The 16,379-nt window shown below is 43.3% G+C and overlaps 1 protein-coding gene across 1 annotated transcript in view; it reads left to right on the top strand.

The window, feature by feature from the left end:
- Positions 1-16,379, top strand: part of myo15b (myosin XVB) — a 461,255-nt gene that overhangs the window by 424,973 nt on the left and 19,903 nt on the right. Inside the window, exons 53-56 of the mRNA XM_078529125.1 lie at positions 3,216-3,370; positions 13,554-13,617; positions 14,440-14,512; positions 15,317-15,393. Coding sequence (XP_078385251.1) covers positions 3,216-3,370; positions 13,554-13,617; positions 14,440-14,512; positions 15,317-15,393 — 369 coding nt within the window. The remainder of the gene's footprint in view (positions 1-3,215; positions 3,371-13,553; positions 13,618-14,439; positions 14,513-15,316; positions 15,394-16,379) is intronic.

The following is a 16,379-nucleotide window of genomic DNA, read 5'->3' as shown; positions in this document are numbered from 1 at the left end:
GTGCAATAGTAGAGATGACCTTGGTTCAGGAGATCAGGATCTGGAATTGGTTTCGGTGGAGATGAGGAATAGTAAAGGAAAGAAGTCACTAGTGGGAGTGGTCTACAGGCCCCCTAACAGCGACCACAATGTAGGACAAAATATACAAGAAGAAATATTGGGTGCTTGTGATAAAGAGACAGCAATAATCATGGGTGATTTTAATCTACATATAAACTGGAAAAATCAGACTGGCAGTAGTAGCCTGGATGCAGAGTTCATAGAATGCTTTTGAGATAGTTTTTTAGAGCAGCACGTTCTGCAACTGACCAGAGAGCAGGTTATGTTAGATTTGGTATTGTGTAATGTGACAGGATTAATTAATAACCTCATAATGAAGGCACCCCCAGCGACCACAATATGATTGAATTCTACATCCAGTTTGAAAGGGAGAAGGGTGGGTCTAAGACTAATATTTTAAACTTAAATAAGGGCAACTATGTGGGCATGAAAGCTGAGCTAGCTGAAGTCAACTGGGATACAAGGCTAGGGGGATAGATCAATAAAGAAGCAGTGGCAAATATTTAAGGGGATATATCAGAATACTCAGAATAAGTATATTCCTACTATAAAGAAGAATTCTAAGGGGAGGATCCACCTTCCGTGATTAACTAAAGAAGTTAAGGAAAGCATCAAACTTAAGGGAAGATGAGTGGCAGGTCAGATGATTGGTCAGAATATAAAAAATGGCAGGGAATGGCTAAAAGGTTAATCAGGGGGAAGAAATTAGAGCATGAGAGAAAGCTAGCTAAATGTAAAAATGGATAGCAAGAGTTTCTACAGATATTTTAAAAGGATAAGAGTAAATAAAGTGAGTGTTGGTCCTCTAGAGAGTGACAGTGGGGAGTTAATAGTAGATAATAAGGAAATGGTGGATGAAATGACAAATATTTTGCTTCTGTCTTCACTATAAAGGATACAAAAAACATTCCAGTAATAGCTGTAAATCAGGAGGTGGAAGGGAGAGGGGAACTTGGTGAAATTACAATAACTAGGGAAGCAGTACTGAGCAAACTGATGGAGCTGCGGGCTGACAAGTCTCCGGGTCCTGATGGACTTCATCGTAGGGTCTTAAAAGAGTTGGCTAATGAGGAAGTAGATGCATTGGTGTTAATTTTACAAAATTCCCTAGGTTCTGGAAAGGTTCCATCAGACTGGAAAGTAGCAAATATAACCCCTCTATTGAAGAATGGAAGGAGGCAGGAAACTATAGGCCAGCTAGCTTGACGTCTGTTGTGGGAAAGGTATTAGAATCAATCATTAAGGTTATAGCTGCGCACTTGGAGAAATTCAAGGTGACCCAGTAGAGTCAGCATGGTTTTGTGAAAGGCAAATCATGTTTAACCAATTTATTGGAGTTCTTTGAAGGAATAACATGCACTGGGAATAAAGGGGATCCTGTAAACATGCTGTACTTGGATTTCCAGAAGGTGTTTGATAAGGTACCACGTCAAAGGTTATTATGGAAAGTAAAAGCTCATGGTGTAGGGGGTGACATGTTAGCATGGATAAAGGATTGGCTGGTTGGCAGAAAACAGAGAGTATGCATAAATGAGTCTTTTTCTGATTGGCAGGATGTGACAAGTGGAGTCCTGCAGGGGTGTGTGCTGGGGTCTCAACTTTTTACAATTTATATCAATTACTTTGAAGAGGGGAGTAAAGGCATGGTAGCTAAATTTGCAGATGACACAAAGATAGGTAGGAAAGTATGTTGTGAAGATGACATAAGGAGGTTGCAGACAGATATAGATATGAGTGGGCAAAAATCTGGCAGATGGAGTACCATGTAGGAAAATGTGAAGTTGCTCAATTTGGCAGAAACAATAAAAAAGCATGGTATTATTTAAACAGGGAATGGCTGCTGAATTCTGAGATGCAGGGTGATCTAGGTGTTCTGGTGTATGAGTCACAAAAAGTTAGTACGCAGATACAGCAAGTAATTAAGAAGGTAAATGGAACGCTATCCTTCATTGCAAGAGGAATTGAACATAGAAGTAAGGATGTTATGCCTCAGTTATACAGGACATTTGTGAGACTGCATCTTGAATATTGTGGGCAGCTTTGGTCTCCTTATTTAAGGAACTATGTAAATGCATTGGAGGCAGTTCAGAGGAGGTTTACTAGATTGATACCTGGAATGAGTGGGTTATCTTATGAGGAAAGGTCAGACAGATTGGGCTTGTTTCCACTGGAGTTTAGAAAACTGAGGGATGACTTGACTGAAGTATATAAGATCCTGAATGATATTGACGAGGTGGACGTGGAAAGGCTGTTTCCTCTTGTGGGTGAGTCCAGTACTAGGGGGCACTGTTTTAAAGTTAGGTGTCACCCTTTTAGGACAGAGATGAGGAGAAATTTTTTCTCTGAGGGCTGTGTGACTTTGGAACTCTCTGCCTCCAAACGAGATGGAGGCGGGGTCATTGAATATTTTTAAGGCAGAGGTAGATAGATTCTTGTTAGGCAAGGAATCAAAGGTTATCAGGGGTAGTTGGGAATGTGGAATTCAAAACACAAGCAGATCAGCCATGATCTTATTGAACGGTGGAGCAGGCTCAAGGAGCCAAATGGCCTACCTTCTGCCCCTATTTCACATGTTTGTATGTCCCAGTCTTTGTCACCTTGCAATCATATTTCTGTAATGACTATCACATCATACTCATTTATTTCTATTTGTGGCATAAATTCATCCATTTTGTTATGAATGCTGCTTGCATTTAGATGCAAAGCCTTTAATTCTGTCTTTTTACTGTTCTTCTACACTCTGATTTTATCTGCTGGTGCACTCCTAATTATGTATGCTCTGTTCCTTTCTGTCACATTCTGGTTATTGTTAGCACAAGGTGGTGATATGGGTATTGTTTTGTCCTTTCTCATCAACTTACCAAATCTCCCCTCGCATGATGCCTCCACGCCTGTGGTTCCATTGGCTTTTTTATTTGTGCTTGGATAGCCTACCTACATTCAATATGCACGAATAGTGGACAGTTGGGCGAATTCTGCCAAGTGCTTGTGGAACAATCCCAGGCAGAGTCAGTAATGTTAAGGGAGGGAGGCATGACAGTGTGATTTATTTTCTATAAAATTGTGGCTCTGGTTTTGTTCATATTGATTTGCTCAGCATGTCTTCATTTGCCTCTTGCCATAATAATGGAATGCGTGCTTTGCTTGTTATTTAGAGTGTTGCATCCACTGAAGTTTCAGAAAAGACAACCATCTCCACATCTGCTCAATCCTTGATCAACCCTCCATCAAGCGTTCATTCCTCGCCTGAATTTGGCCAATATATAATGACAGAATTTGCCATGAAGTACTTCAGAGAGCCTGTGACCATGTGAGTAATATGATTGGCATGTATGTGCATTTCCAGTCATCTTAACATCAATAAGTGGAAGACACTAAAATAGAGGTCAACATGCAGCAATTCTTAAATGTGCCTCAGACACACCAGAGACAGAGAGAGACCGAGAAAGACAAAAGTCTACACATTCATCCAGTGTTACAGCTGAGACATGAATAAATTGTGAACGTGAATGTGGATCTCATTTTCTTCCAACCCTTCTCTGAAAATTTCTTCTTTGTCTAAAATAGCAATACACAGCCTGAGGATAAGTCATATTTTATTATTTTGTGTTAAACGTTAATTAAGTATTCCCATTTGTATTGTATGCATAATAGACAATAAACGCTGGCAATGGTACCACGGAGGGAGTTTGCAGTATAGGATACATCACCCACACAACTACAGATAGATAAGTATTTTGAATGGGCGCACCAAACAGTGCCACATAAACAGATATGACCTCTTCAGCACAAGACAGGAGTACCAGGAAGTCAGAGGATATAGGATGCAGTAGTCTGGTCAGTATTTTTACCAGAGAAACAGTGAGCTATCTGGGCTTTACAGAGAATAAGTGCCTGAGGAGACTCCAACTCAATGGAGAAGCAATCATTGGTCAATATCATCTGATCAGGGACAAGACTCACAGTTCGTCATCTGTATTATTTGAGCAGTAGCAGGAAAAATCACCAGACCCTTCAACGTCAGTGCTAAAGGATCCTTTCAAGTACTCACAGGGAATATCTCTGGTGTTTGCACTCGCCAACAGTACCTGCCTTCCTTCCTTGGCTATTGACACCTTTGTGTAAACTTGCTGTAGAGGCTTCATATCGTTCTGGGGCATTTCCTGACCTTTATTCAGATGTGGCATGAACCATAGAATAGAAAGGCTTTAGCACAGAAAGAGGCCATTCAGCCCATCATGTCTGTGCCGGATGAAAAAGAAAACATAAAAAAACTAGCTGCCCATTTTAATCCCAACCTCCAGCATCTAGTCCATAGCCGTGCAGGTTACAGCACTTCAGGTGCAGTTCCAGGTACCTTTTAAATGAGTTGAGGGTTTCTGCCTCCACCACCAAACCAGGCAGTGAATTCCAAACACCCACTACCCTCTGAGTGAAGAGGTTTTTCTTCATGTCCCCTCTAATTCTTCCACCAATCACTTTAAGTCTGTGACCCCTGGTAATTGACCTCTCTGCTAGGGCAAACAGGGCATCCCTGTCTCTTCTATCTAGGCCCCTCATAATTTTGTACACCTCAATCAGGTCACCCCTCAGCCTCCTCCATTCCAAGGAAAACAACCCCAGCCTATCCAATCTTTTCTCATAGCTGCAATTTTCAAGCCCTGGCAGCATTCTTGTAAATCTCCTCTGTACTCTCTCCAGCAAATATGCCCTTCGTGTAATGTGGTGACCAGAAATGTACACAAAATTCCAGCTGTGGCCTAACCAGCGTTTTATACAGTTCCATCATTACATCCCTACATTTGTATTCTATATCTTGTCCAATAAAGGAAAGCATTACATTTGCTTTCTTTACCACCTTATCCACCTGTCCTGCCACCTTCAGGGACCTGTGGACATGCAATCCAAGGTCTCTCATTTCCTCTACCCCTCTCAATATCCTCCCATTTATTGAGTATTCCCTTGCTCTGTTTCCCCTCCCCAAATGCATTACCTCACACTTCTCTGGATTGAATTCCATTTGCCACTTTTCCGCCCATTCAACCAAACCATTGATATCTTTCTGGAGATAACAGCTATCCTCTTCACTATCAACTGCGCAGCCAGATTTTGTGTCATCTGCAAATCTCCCAATCATGCCTCCCACATTTAAGTCCAAATCATTAACATACACAACAAACAGCAGGGGACCCAACACTGAGCCCTGTGGAATGTCACTGGAAACCATTTTCCATTCGCAAAAAGATCCATCAACCATTACCCTTTGTATCCTGTCGCTGGGCTCATTTTGAATCCAACTCACCACCTTCCCCTGTATCCCATGGGATCCCACATTTCTGACCACTCTGCCATGTGGGACCTTGTCAAATGCCTTACTAAAATCCATGTAGACAACATCCACTGCACAACACTCATCAATCCTCCTTGTTACTTCCTCAAAAAATTTAGTAATTAGTAAGACACGACCTTCCCCTAACAAAACCATGCTGACTGTCCTTGATCAACCCCAGGCCTTTCCAACTGACAGTTTATCCTGTCTCTCAGAATTGATTCTAATAATTTGCCCACCACAGAAGTCAGATTGACTGGCCTATATTTATTTGGTCTATCCTTTGCACTCTTTTAAATAATGGTACAACATTCGCAGACCTCCAATCCTCTGGTACCTTGCCTGTATCTAGTGAAGATTGGAAAATGATCCTCAGAGTATCTGTTATTTCCTCCCTGGCTTCCTTTAACAACCGGGGATATAATCCATCTGGCCCTGGTGACCCATCTTCAAGGATGTCAATCCCTCCAGTACGCCCTCTCTCATTATGCTTATTGTATCTAATATTTAACTAGAATGCCTGCATCACCCCTCTCCTTAGTGAAGACAGAGACAAAGTACTCATTGAGAACCCTACCCACATCTTCAGAATCAGAGCACACGTTACCATGTACACCTCTGATCGGCCCCACCTTTTCCTTAGTTATTATCTTGCTCTTAATGTACTGGTAAAACATATTTGGGTTTTCTTTGATTTTATCTGCCAATATTCTTTTCATATCCTCTCTCTGCTTTCCTAATTACCTTTTTTTACTTCATCCCTGTACTTTCTACATTCCTATAGACTTTCTATAGTATTAAGTTTCTTGTGACTGTCATAAGCTTTCTTTTCCTGCTTTATCTTACCTTGTATACTCTAGATTTGGCAGTACCGCCCTTTTTCTTTGTGGGGACATGTATACACTGTGCCCATAGAATCTCGCTTTTGAATGCCTCCCACTGGTCTGTCACTGATTTCCCTTCAAGTAGCTATAACCAGATCACCCATCAGCTTCATAAAATTTATCTTTCCCCAATTTAGAACTTTTACTCCTGTTCTGTCTTTATCCTTTTCCATAATTATATGCAATGAAGCTATTAATGTATATTATATTGTTCAAAATTATTTTTTTTAAATAGAGGTTTAGTCTATGGGTGTGTCTTAATTGGATTAAAGCCAGCTAGTCTGGGTGCTTTAATGTATAGTAGTTTTGAGATGTGAACAGTAAGGTACAGTGCATTTGCATTTTGTTGAATAGAGCATTCAAGAAGGGGAGTGAATTCTGGCACCCAGCTAGCAGGCACCAATGTTTATATTACTAATAAAACCCAGCTTCATTTCCTAAGACTAAACCTACAATTGTACCCCCTCTTGTTGGGTTTGTTACATGCTGGCTAGAAAAGTTCTCTTGAATGCAGTTCAAGAATTTTGTGCCCTCTGTGCCTGTTCGTATCCCAGTTGATATTAGGGTAGTCGAAGTCCCCAATTATTATTGCCCTATTGTTTTTGCATTCAGAAATTTGCCTACATATTTGCAATTCTAGCTCCCTCTCACTATTTTGTGGTCTATAGTTCACTCCTGGTAGTGTGACTATCCCTTTTCATTCCTGAGCTCAACCCATATGGCCTCATTTGATGATTTATTTAGTATATCATCCCTCCTCACAGCTGTAATTGATTCTTTAACCAATAATGCTACACCCCCACCTTTTTTAGCCCCCTCTCTATCCTGTCTGAAAACCTTATATCCAGAGATGTTGGAAATTATTTTTTTTAAATAGAGGTTTAGTCTGTGGATGTGTCTTAATTGGATTAAAGCCAGCTAGTCTGGGTGCTTTAATGTATAGTAGTTTTGAGATGTGAACAGTAAGGTAGAGTGCATTTGCATTTTGTTGAATAGAGCATTCAAGAAGGGGAGTGAATTCTGGCACCCAGCTAGCAGGCGCCAAGCAATGTTTATATTACTAATAAAACCCAGCTTCATTTCATAAGATCATAAGACATAGGAGCAGAAATTAGGCCATTCGGCCCATCGGGTTTGCTCCGTCATTCAATCGTGGCTGATAAGTTTCTCAACCCCATTCTCCCGCCTTCTCCCCATAACCTTTGATCCCCTTACCAATCAAGAACCTATCTATCTCAATCTTAAATACACTCAATGACCTGGCCTCCACAGCCTTCTGTGGCAATGAATTCCATAGATTCACCACTGTCTGGCTAAAGAAGTTTCTCCTCATCTCTGTTCTAAAAGGTCTTCCCTCTACTCTGAGGCAGTGCCCTCGGGTCCTAGTCTCTCCTACTAATGGAAACATTTTCCCCACGTCCACTCTATCCAGGCCTTTCAGTATTCTGTAAGTTTCAATCAGATCCCCCCTCACCCTTCTAAACTCCATCAAGTATAGACCCAGAGTCCTCAAACGTTCCTCATATGTTAAGCCTTTCATTCCTGGGATCGTTCTCGTGAACCTCCTCTGGACCCTCTCCAGGGCCAGCACATCCTTCCTGAGATACGGAGCCCAAAATTACTCACAATATTCTAAATGTGGTCTGACCAGAGTCTTATAAAGCCTCAGCAGCACATCCCTGCTTTTATATTCTAGTCCTCTCGAAATAAATGCCAACATTGAATTTGCCTTCCTAACTACCGACTCAACCTGCAAGTTAACCTTAAGAGAATCCTGGACTAGGACTCCCAAGTCCCTTTGCACTCCAGATTTCTGAATTCTCTCCCCATTTAGAAAATAGTCTATGCCTCTATTCTTCCAACCAAAGTGCATGACCTCACACTTCCCCACATTGTATTCCATCTGTCACTTCTTTGCCCATTCTCCTAACCTGTCTAAATCCTTCTGCAGCCTCCCCGCCTCCTCAATACTACCTGTCCCTCCACCTATCTTTGTATCATCTGCAAACTTGGCCAGAATGCCCTCAGTTCCTTCATCTAGATCATTAATATATAAAGTGAAAAGTTGTGGTCCCAACACTGACCTTTGTGGAACTCCACTAGTCACCAGCCACCATCCTGAGAAGGACCCCCTTATCCCCACTCTCTGCCTCTTGCCAGACAGCCAATCTTCTATCCATGCTAGTACCGTGCCTCTAACACCATGGGCTCTTATCTTACTGAGCAGCCTCCTGTGCGGCACCTTGTCAAAGGCCTTCTGGAAGTCCAAGTAGATAACATCCATTGGCTCTCCTTTGTCTAACTTGCTCGTTACCTCCTCAAAGAATTCTAACAGATTTGTCAGGCATGACCTCCCCCTAATGAAACCATGCTGACTTTGCCCTATTTTACCATGCACTTCCAAGTATTCTGAAATCTCATCCTTAATAATGGACTCTAAAATCTTACCAACGACCGAGGTCAGGCTAATTGGCCTGTAATTTCCCTTCTTTTGCCTCACTCCCTTCTTAAACAGGAGGGTTACACTAGCGATTTTCCAGTCCTCTGGGACCCTCCTTGACTCCAGTGATTCCTGAAAGATCATCACTAACGCCGCCACTATCTCTTCAGCTATCTCCTTCAGAACTCTGGGGTGTAATCCATCTGGTCCAGGTGATTTATCCATCTTCAGACCTCTCAGTTTTCCTAGCACCTTCTCCTTGGTAATGGCCACCATACTCACCTCTGCCCCCCCGACTCTCTTGAATTTTGGGGATGTTACTCATGTCTTCCTCCGTGAATACTGATGCAAAGTACCTTTTCAGTTCCCCTGCCATTTCTTTGTTCCCCATTATTACTTCTCCAGCGTCATTTTCCAGCGGCCCAATGTCCACTTTTGCCTCTCTCTTACCCTTTATATGTCTAAAAAAAACTCTTGCAATTCTTCTTTTATATTACGGGCTAGTTTACCCTCATATTTAATCATCTCCCTCCTTATTTCTTTTTTAGTTGTCCTCTGTTTGTCTTTGTAGGCTTCCCAATCCCCTGGCTTCCCACTGCTCTTCGCTGCATTGTATGATTTCTGTTTAGCTTTTATGCTGTCCCTGACTTCCCTTGTCAGCCATGGTTGCCTCGTCCTCCCTTTAGTATGCTTCTTCTTCCTAGGGATGAATTTTTGTTGGGTCTCCCAAGTTACTCCCAGAAACTCCTGCCATTGCTGTTCCACTGTCTTTCCTGCTAGACTCATCTCCCAGTCAATTCTGGCCAGCTCCTCCCTCATGCCTCTGTAGTTACCTTTATTCAACTGTAATACTGTTACATCTGATTCCAGCTTTTTCCTCTCAAATTGCAGGGTAAATTCTATCATATTATGGTCACTTCCTCCTAAGGGTTCCTTCACCTTAAGCTCCCTTATCAAATCTGCCTCATTACACATCACTAAATCTAGAATTGCCTGTTCCCTGGTGGGCTCCACCACAAGCTGCTCCAAAAAGCCATCTCGTAGACATTCCACAAATTCTTTTTCTTGGGATCCACTACCAACCTGATTTTCCCAGTCTACCTGCATATTGAAATCCCCCAGGATCACTGTAACCTTGTCTTTCTTACACGCCTTTTCTGTCTCCTGGTGTATCTTGTGCCCCACATCCTGACTACTGTTCGGAGGCCTGTACATAACTCCCATTATGGTTTTTTTACCTTTGCGGTTCCTCAACTCTACCCACACAGGTTCTACATCATTTTTTCTCCCTACGTCGTTTCTTGCTATCGATTTAGTTTCATTTCTTACTAACAAAGCAACCCCACCCCCTCTGCCAACCTGCCTATCTTTTCGATAGGATGTATATCCTTGGATATTTAGCTCCCAGACCTGATCCCCCTGCAGCCATGTCTCCATGATGCCCACCACATCATACCTGCCAATTTCAATCTGCGCCACAAGCTCATTTACCTTATTTCATATACTGCGTGCATTCAGATACAACACCTTCAGTCCTGTATTTCCCGTCCCCCTTCTCATTGTCGTCCCTTTATCTGATGTGCTTGAAGTTAGATTCCTAGCCCTTTCCAAACACTCTGTCCTATTTTGGGTTCTGGAGACTTTAATAGCCTCTCCTGGGCTCTCCTTCCTTTTCAGTTTTTTCATAATATTCCGTGAAGTTGAATCCACCCCCCTACACGCTAACCTGCTGCTTTGTTTCCCATTAGTCATACTTCTTGGAGTTTTACTCTCCCCCCCCGCCACCCCACTTTCTAGTTTAAAGTCCTGTTGACCACCCTGTTTACCCTTTTCGCTAGAACATTTGCCCCAGATCGGTTCAGGTGGAGACCGTCCCAACGGTACAGATCCTTCTTGTTCCAATACTGATGCCAGTGCCCCACGAAATGGTACCCCTCTTTCCCGCACCACTCCTTTAGCCACGTGTTTACTTCCCTTATTCTCACGTCCCTATGCCAATTTGCATGTGGCTCGTGTAGTAATCCAGAGATTATAACCCTTGAGGACCTGTTCTTTAATTTAGTTCCTAGTTCCTGGTAATCCCCAAACAGGTCCTCTTTCCTAGTCTTACCTATGTTATTTGTCCTGACGTGGACCACAACAATTGGATCCTCCCCCTCCCTCTCCAAAATCCTTTCAAGCCGGTCAGAGATGTCCCTCACCCTGGCACCGGGCAGGCAACATACCCATGCGGGACTCTCGATCCTGCTTACAAAGGATGCTATCAATTCCCCTAATTATAGAATCCCCTACAACTACCACCTGTCTTTTTGCTCCCCCACCTTGAATGGCCTCCTGTGCCACAGGGCCGTGGTCAGCTGGCTCATCCTCCCTACAGCCCTCTTCCTCATCCACGCAGGGAGCAAGTACCTCGTACCTGTTGGACAAGGTCAAGAGCTGAGGCTCCTCTGTTCCTGAACACAGGATCCCTCTACCTGCCTCACTTGCAGTCACACCCTGCAGACCCTGACCACTGACCGAATTTGAGGTACTTAATCTACCGGGTCTGACAGCCTCCTGATACAAAGGTAACTCTCCCCCTCCTGGATGTGCCACAGCGTCCGGAGCTCGGACTCCAGCTCATCAATTCTGAGCCGGAGTTCCTCCAGCAACCAACACTTGCTGCAGATATGGTCACTGCGGCTCGAAATGGGATCTGCCGGCTCCCACATCATATAGCTAGAGCACATCACCTGCCCAGCCATCTCTACTTAGTTAATTTATTAGCTTTACAGTGTTTTTTTCAAATTTGGTGCAGATTTCCTACTAACCAATCAGGTCCAAGCTTTCCTGTGACATCACTTTTTCAGTTTTATCCTGTGTCTCCGCTCTCCTCGCGCTCTTTTATCCTGTCTCTCCGCCGCTTTCCTCGCGCTCTTTTATCCTGTCTCTGCCGCTCTCCTCGCGCTCTTTTATCCTGTGTCTCTGCCGCTCTCCTCGCGCTCTTTTATCCTGTGTCTCCGCCGCTCTCCTCGCGCTCTTTTATCCTGTGTCTCTGCCGCTCTCCTCGTGCTCTTTTATCCTGTGTCTCCGCCGCTTTCCTCGCGCTCTTTTATCCTGTGTCTCCGCTCTCCTCGCGCTCTTTTATCCTGTGTCTCTGCCGCTCTCCTCGCGCTCTTTTATCCTGTGTCTCTGCCGCTCACCTCACGCTCTTTTATCCTGTGTCTCCGCCTCTTTCCTCGCGCTCTTTTATCCTGTGTCTCCGCTCTCCTCGCGCTCTTTTATCCTGTCTCTCCGCCGCTCTCCTCGCGCTCTTTTATCCTGTGTCTCCGCCGCTCTCCTCGCGCTCTTTTATCCTGTCTCTCCGCCGCTCTTCTCGCGCTCTTTTATCCTGTGTCTCCGCCGCTTTCCTCGCGCTCTTTTATCCTGTGTCTCCGCTCTCCTCGCGCTCTTTTATCCTGTGTCTCCACTTTCCTCGCGCTGTTTTATCCTGTGTCTCCGCTTTCCTCGCGCTCTTTTATCCTGTGTCTCCGCCGCTCTCCTCGCGCTCTTTTATCCTGTGTCTCCGCCGCTCTCCTTATTCACTTTTATCCTGTGTCTCGGCCACTCTCCTCGTTCACTTTTATCCTCTGTCTCCGCTGCTCTCCTCACGCTCTTTTATCCTGTTTTATCCGTTTTTCCTAAGACCTAAAACCTAGAACCTGCCATTTCTGCCCCTCTTTAAGCCAAATTTCTTTTATAGCAATGATATTATGCTACCATTTGCCTATCTGTGCCCTCAGCTCATTGGCTTTGTCTGCTATACTCCTTGTATTTAAATAAATACCTTTTAACATTGCCAAATTCCTGTGCTGTAAACCTTCTCAACTTTGCTTCTTCTGTCTTTCAGAGTCACCCGCTAATTTTCTGTCTCCTGCTTCCTGCTCTGGCTTTGTCCTATCTGAATCTGCCCTCAGGTTCCTATCCACCTGCCAATCTAGCTTAAACCTCACCCAACAAACCTCCCGGCAAGGTCATTCATCCCAGTCCTATTCAGGTGTAGACCGTGTATGGCTTGTACAGATCCCACGTTCCCCAGAACCAGTCCCAATGCCCCAGAAATCTGAAGCTCTCCTTCCTGAAGACCAACATAAGAAGCAGCTGTCTTTTCCTGTGCTATTGAACACATGTCACTGTCAAGTCTCATATAGTTAACTGATCTCTGTGAATAGGATATTGAACGAGCCCTCCAAAAACCACGTGCACTGTCTGGCTCCTCAGTGTGTTGAAGCCATGTTCTCTTCTGACTTGGCTTACACCAGCCTAACCTTACACTAGTCCTAACATTTTATTATCAGCAGTGCAAGCGTTCATGAGAGATGCTCCTCTGCTGCTTATTATGGGATTTCAGCAAAGAATATTGATAACAGATTGCAGAAAGCTACTCTGTCACAGCATTGCTTAGGTTGCATATGGTTGGACTCCATATACCCCCAGTTTCTGTATGCATACCATCCCAGAATACTCAAACCACCACCCAATATGTGTTGAATGGCTGATATACATATTAATATGTTTGAAAGCTGGCTGCAGAAGGTCTGAATCCCAAAGCCATCTGCAAGGCCATTCTCTAAGCTGGACTTGAGCTCAGCACTAACCACTTAAATTGCCCCTTCTGAATTCCGTGTTCCTTTTTCAATCTCACTATCTACAGTGGAATCAATCCAAAAACAGAACTGAGATTGGCATCTCAGACCCTAAGGTGTGCTTCTGATGAGCAAAAAGTTTGTCTCTGTTGTGTAGTTCTGTAAATCTACTGCACTGAACAAATGTGAGTGTGAGTTAGTGAGACTGGCTTTTCTGTCTCTCGCTCTGATTCTAGGAATGGCTGGAAGGGTATGAACGCAGAAGGAAAAAATCCCAATCACCTGGTCCGGCACACCAAGGTAAGAGAATGTGGCAATCAGGAGGTGAGGAAAGTGAAATGCCTACATGGCAATCGGAAAACCGGAATTACTCTCTTTATATTTGTGAATGGTAATGGCATGAGAGTTGCTTGAAAGATAGAAAATTCATTCAGACTGACAAAGACCCTGAATCAATGCCACAGGGTTCTGAGAGAAACCGGGAAGGAGATTTGTAGAGCACTGGCATGAAGGAATTAATCTGGTCACTGATCAACTAACTTGGTACTTGTGTTTTTAAAGGGACACTAATCTGACCCAGGTGTATTAGCCTAATGATTATCATAGATTTTTAAAAAAGAGGGAAACTATTTCAAGGGCAGGCTTTAGGGATGTCTGTGCAGCAACAACTTAAGCATCAGCATCCTAGACAAAGAAAGGGCTCCTATGATGTTATTTATTTGGACCTTCAGAAAACTTAAGTTAACGCCAAAGTTAAAAATGGAAGAACTTTAGTTAAACTAGGGAAGATTTCCACCATTAGCTAAATCAATGTAAAGAGTGCATTTATCACTGCGTTACAAGCAAGAAAAATATTTCTTCTAAAGGCCACAAGAATGCAGGGAACATCTTTGGAGTGGATAGGAAGTTAGTTGAAAAGTAGGAAACAACTGAAGATTTCAAAAAAGTCTTAAATTAGTTATACATTTAAGCAGGCAAATGAGAATTAAATAAATGTTATGTATTCCACGTTGGTCAAAAATGCATCATAAGAATACAAAGATAAACTGAGTTAGCACAGGGAGCCTGGGAAAGCGACTTTAGTGTCTTTGTGTCTAATTCCTGACGTAATTCTGGTTGCAGGTTCCCATCCAGGAGTCACTGATTTATATTGTTGACAATCAACTAAGTGAGCTTGCTGCAAAGAATTTCATGGGTGAGTGTCACAGGATGGAACACTTAAAACAAAAACAAAAATACCTGGAAAAACTCAGCAGGTCTGACAGCATCTGCGGAGAGGGATACAGTTGACGTTTTGAGTCCGTATGACCCTTCATCAGAACTAAGACATATAGAAATGAGATGAAATATCAGCTGGTAGAAGGGGGTGGGACAAAAGAGCTCGATAGGGGGCCAGTGATAGGCGGAGACCAAGAAGAGACTGCCAAAGATGTCATAGACAAAAGGACAAAGGGGTGTTGAGGGTGGTGATATTAAATGGTGGAATATTTAAACCTGATTTGTACCATTTCAAGCGGTTTAGTGATGTCAGGACATTGGATTACTCTCAGCGTGATTTGGGGTGAGCAGCAACAGGTTTGGGGATAAAGACAATAGGATTTGCAGTTAGTGATAACAGCTGTTAACGGCGTTAATGAAAACTAGCTTTGAGGGTTAGAGTTGACAAGTTTGCGGTTATTAACAATAATAGTTTAGGATGCAAAAAAACAGGATTCGGTGGTTTAGTGACAACCAGGTTTGGGTGTTAATGACAAAAGGTTTGAGGCTGATGGAGATTTAGGGTGAGCTGGGAGTTAATGATCTCAGAATTATCAAATGGTTAAGCCCAATATTTTGCTATTTTTATTCAGCAGATATTGGGTTTCTCCTTGACTTTCACAATGCAAACAAAAGACATGAGGCATCATTCATTGTGTGAAGTGCTTTGGGAGATCTCTACAATAAGCCAGGTATAGATACATGCAGCCCTTTTCTCTCTTTAATTCTTGTTTCTCTGCAGCTCTGATGAGGTTTATGGGAGATCAGCCCCCTGAGAAGCATCAATCCGACAAAGATTATGTACAGAGCATCCTCCAGGTGAGTTGGTCTCTTTCAGAACATTACTTTTTTTAGGAACTTTCTGTTTGGCAATGCTCAAGTGACCAGAATTGCAGAGCGCAGATATTTCTGAGGGCTGCGAGGCTGGAAGAGATAGAGAAGAGCGAGGCCATGGAGGAATGAAAATTTCAAAATTGAGGTGTTGCCAAGGTCAGCAAGCACAGAGGTGATGGTGAACAGGATTTGGTATCAGTTAGGATTTGGGCAGCAGCATTTTTGATTACCTTAAGTTTATTGAAGGTAATTTCAAATAAATGTTTAAAGCAGATCACTGATAGCGTGCAGTTTATGCATTTCCCTGGTCTTATACTGAATGCCAGATCCCAGAATCAATTCCCAACCTTTGCTGTGTTAGAAACATAGAAACTAGGAGCAGGATTAGGCCATTCAGGCCCTTCAAGCCTGCTCCGCCATTCATTATGTTCATGGCTGATCACCCAACTCAATAGCCTACTCCTGCTTTCTCCCCATACCCTTTGTTCCCTTTCGCCCCAAGAGCTATATCTAACTCCTTCTTGAAAACATACAATGTTTTGGTCTGAACTACTTTTTGTGGTAACGAATTCCACAGGCTCATCACTCTCTGGGTGAAGAAATTTCTCCTCATCTCAGTCCTAAATGGTCTAGCTCATATCCTCAGACTGTGACCCCTGGTTCTGGACTCCCCCACCATTGGGAACATCCTTCCTGCATCTACCCTGTCTAGTCCTGTTCAAGTTTTATAGGTTTCTATGAGATCCCCCCATATTCTTCTGAGCTCCAGCGAATATAATCTTAATCGACTCAATCTCTCCTCATATGTCAGTCCCGCCATCCCAGGAATCAGTTGGGTAAACCTTTGCTGCACTCCCTCTATAGCAAGTACATCCTTCCTCAGATAAGGAGACCAAAACTGCACACAATATTCCAGGTGTGGTCTCACCAAGGCCCTGTACAATTGTAGCAAGACATCCCTGCTCCTGTAC

Source organism: Cetorhinus maximus, chromosome 24 (genome assembly GCF_964194155.1).
Source record: "Cetorhinus maximus chromosome 24, sCetMax3.hap1.1, whole genome shotgun sequence".
Taxonomy (NCBI): Eukaryota; Metazoa; Chordata; class Chondrichthyes; order Lamniformes; family Cetorhinidae; genus Cetorhinus; species Cetorhinus maximus.
Note: the sequence above shows the minus strand (reverse complement) of the source record. Positions and strands in the feature narration are given on the sequence as shown.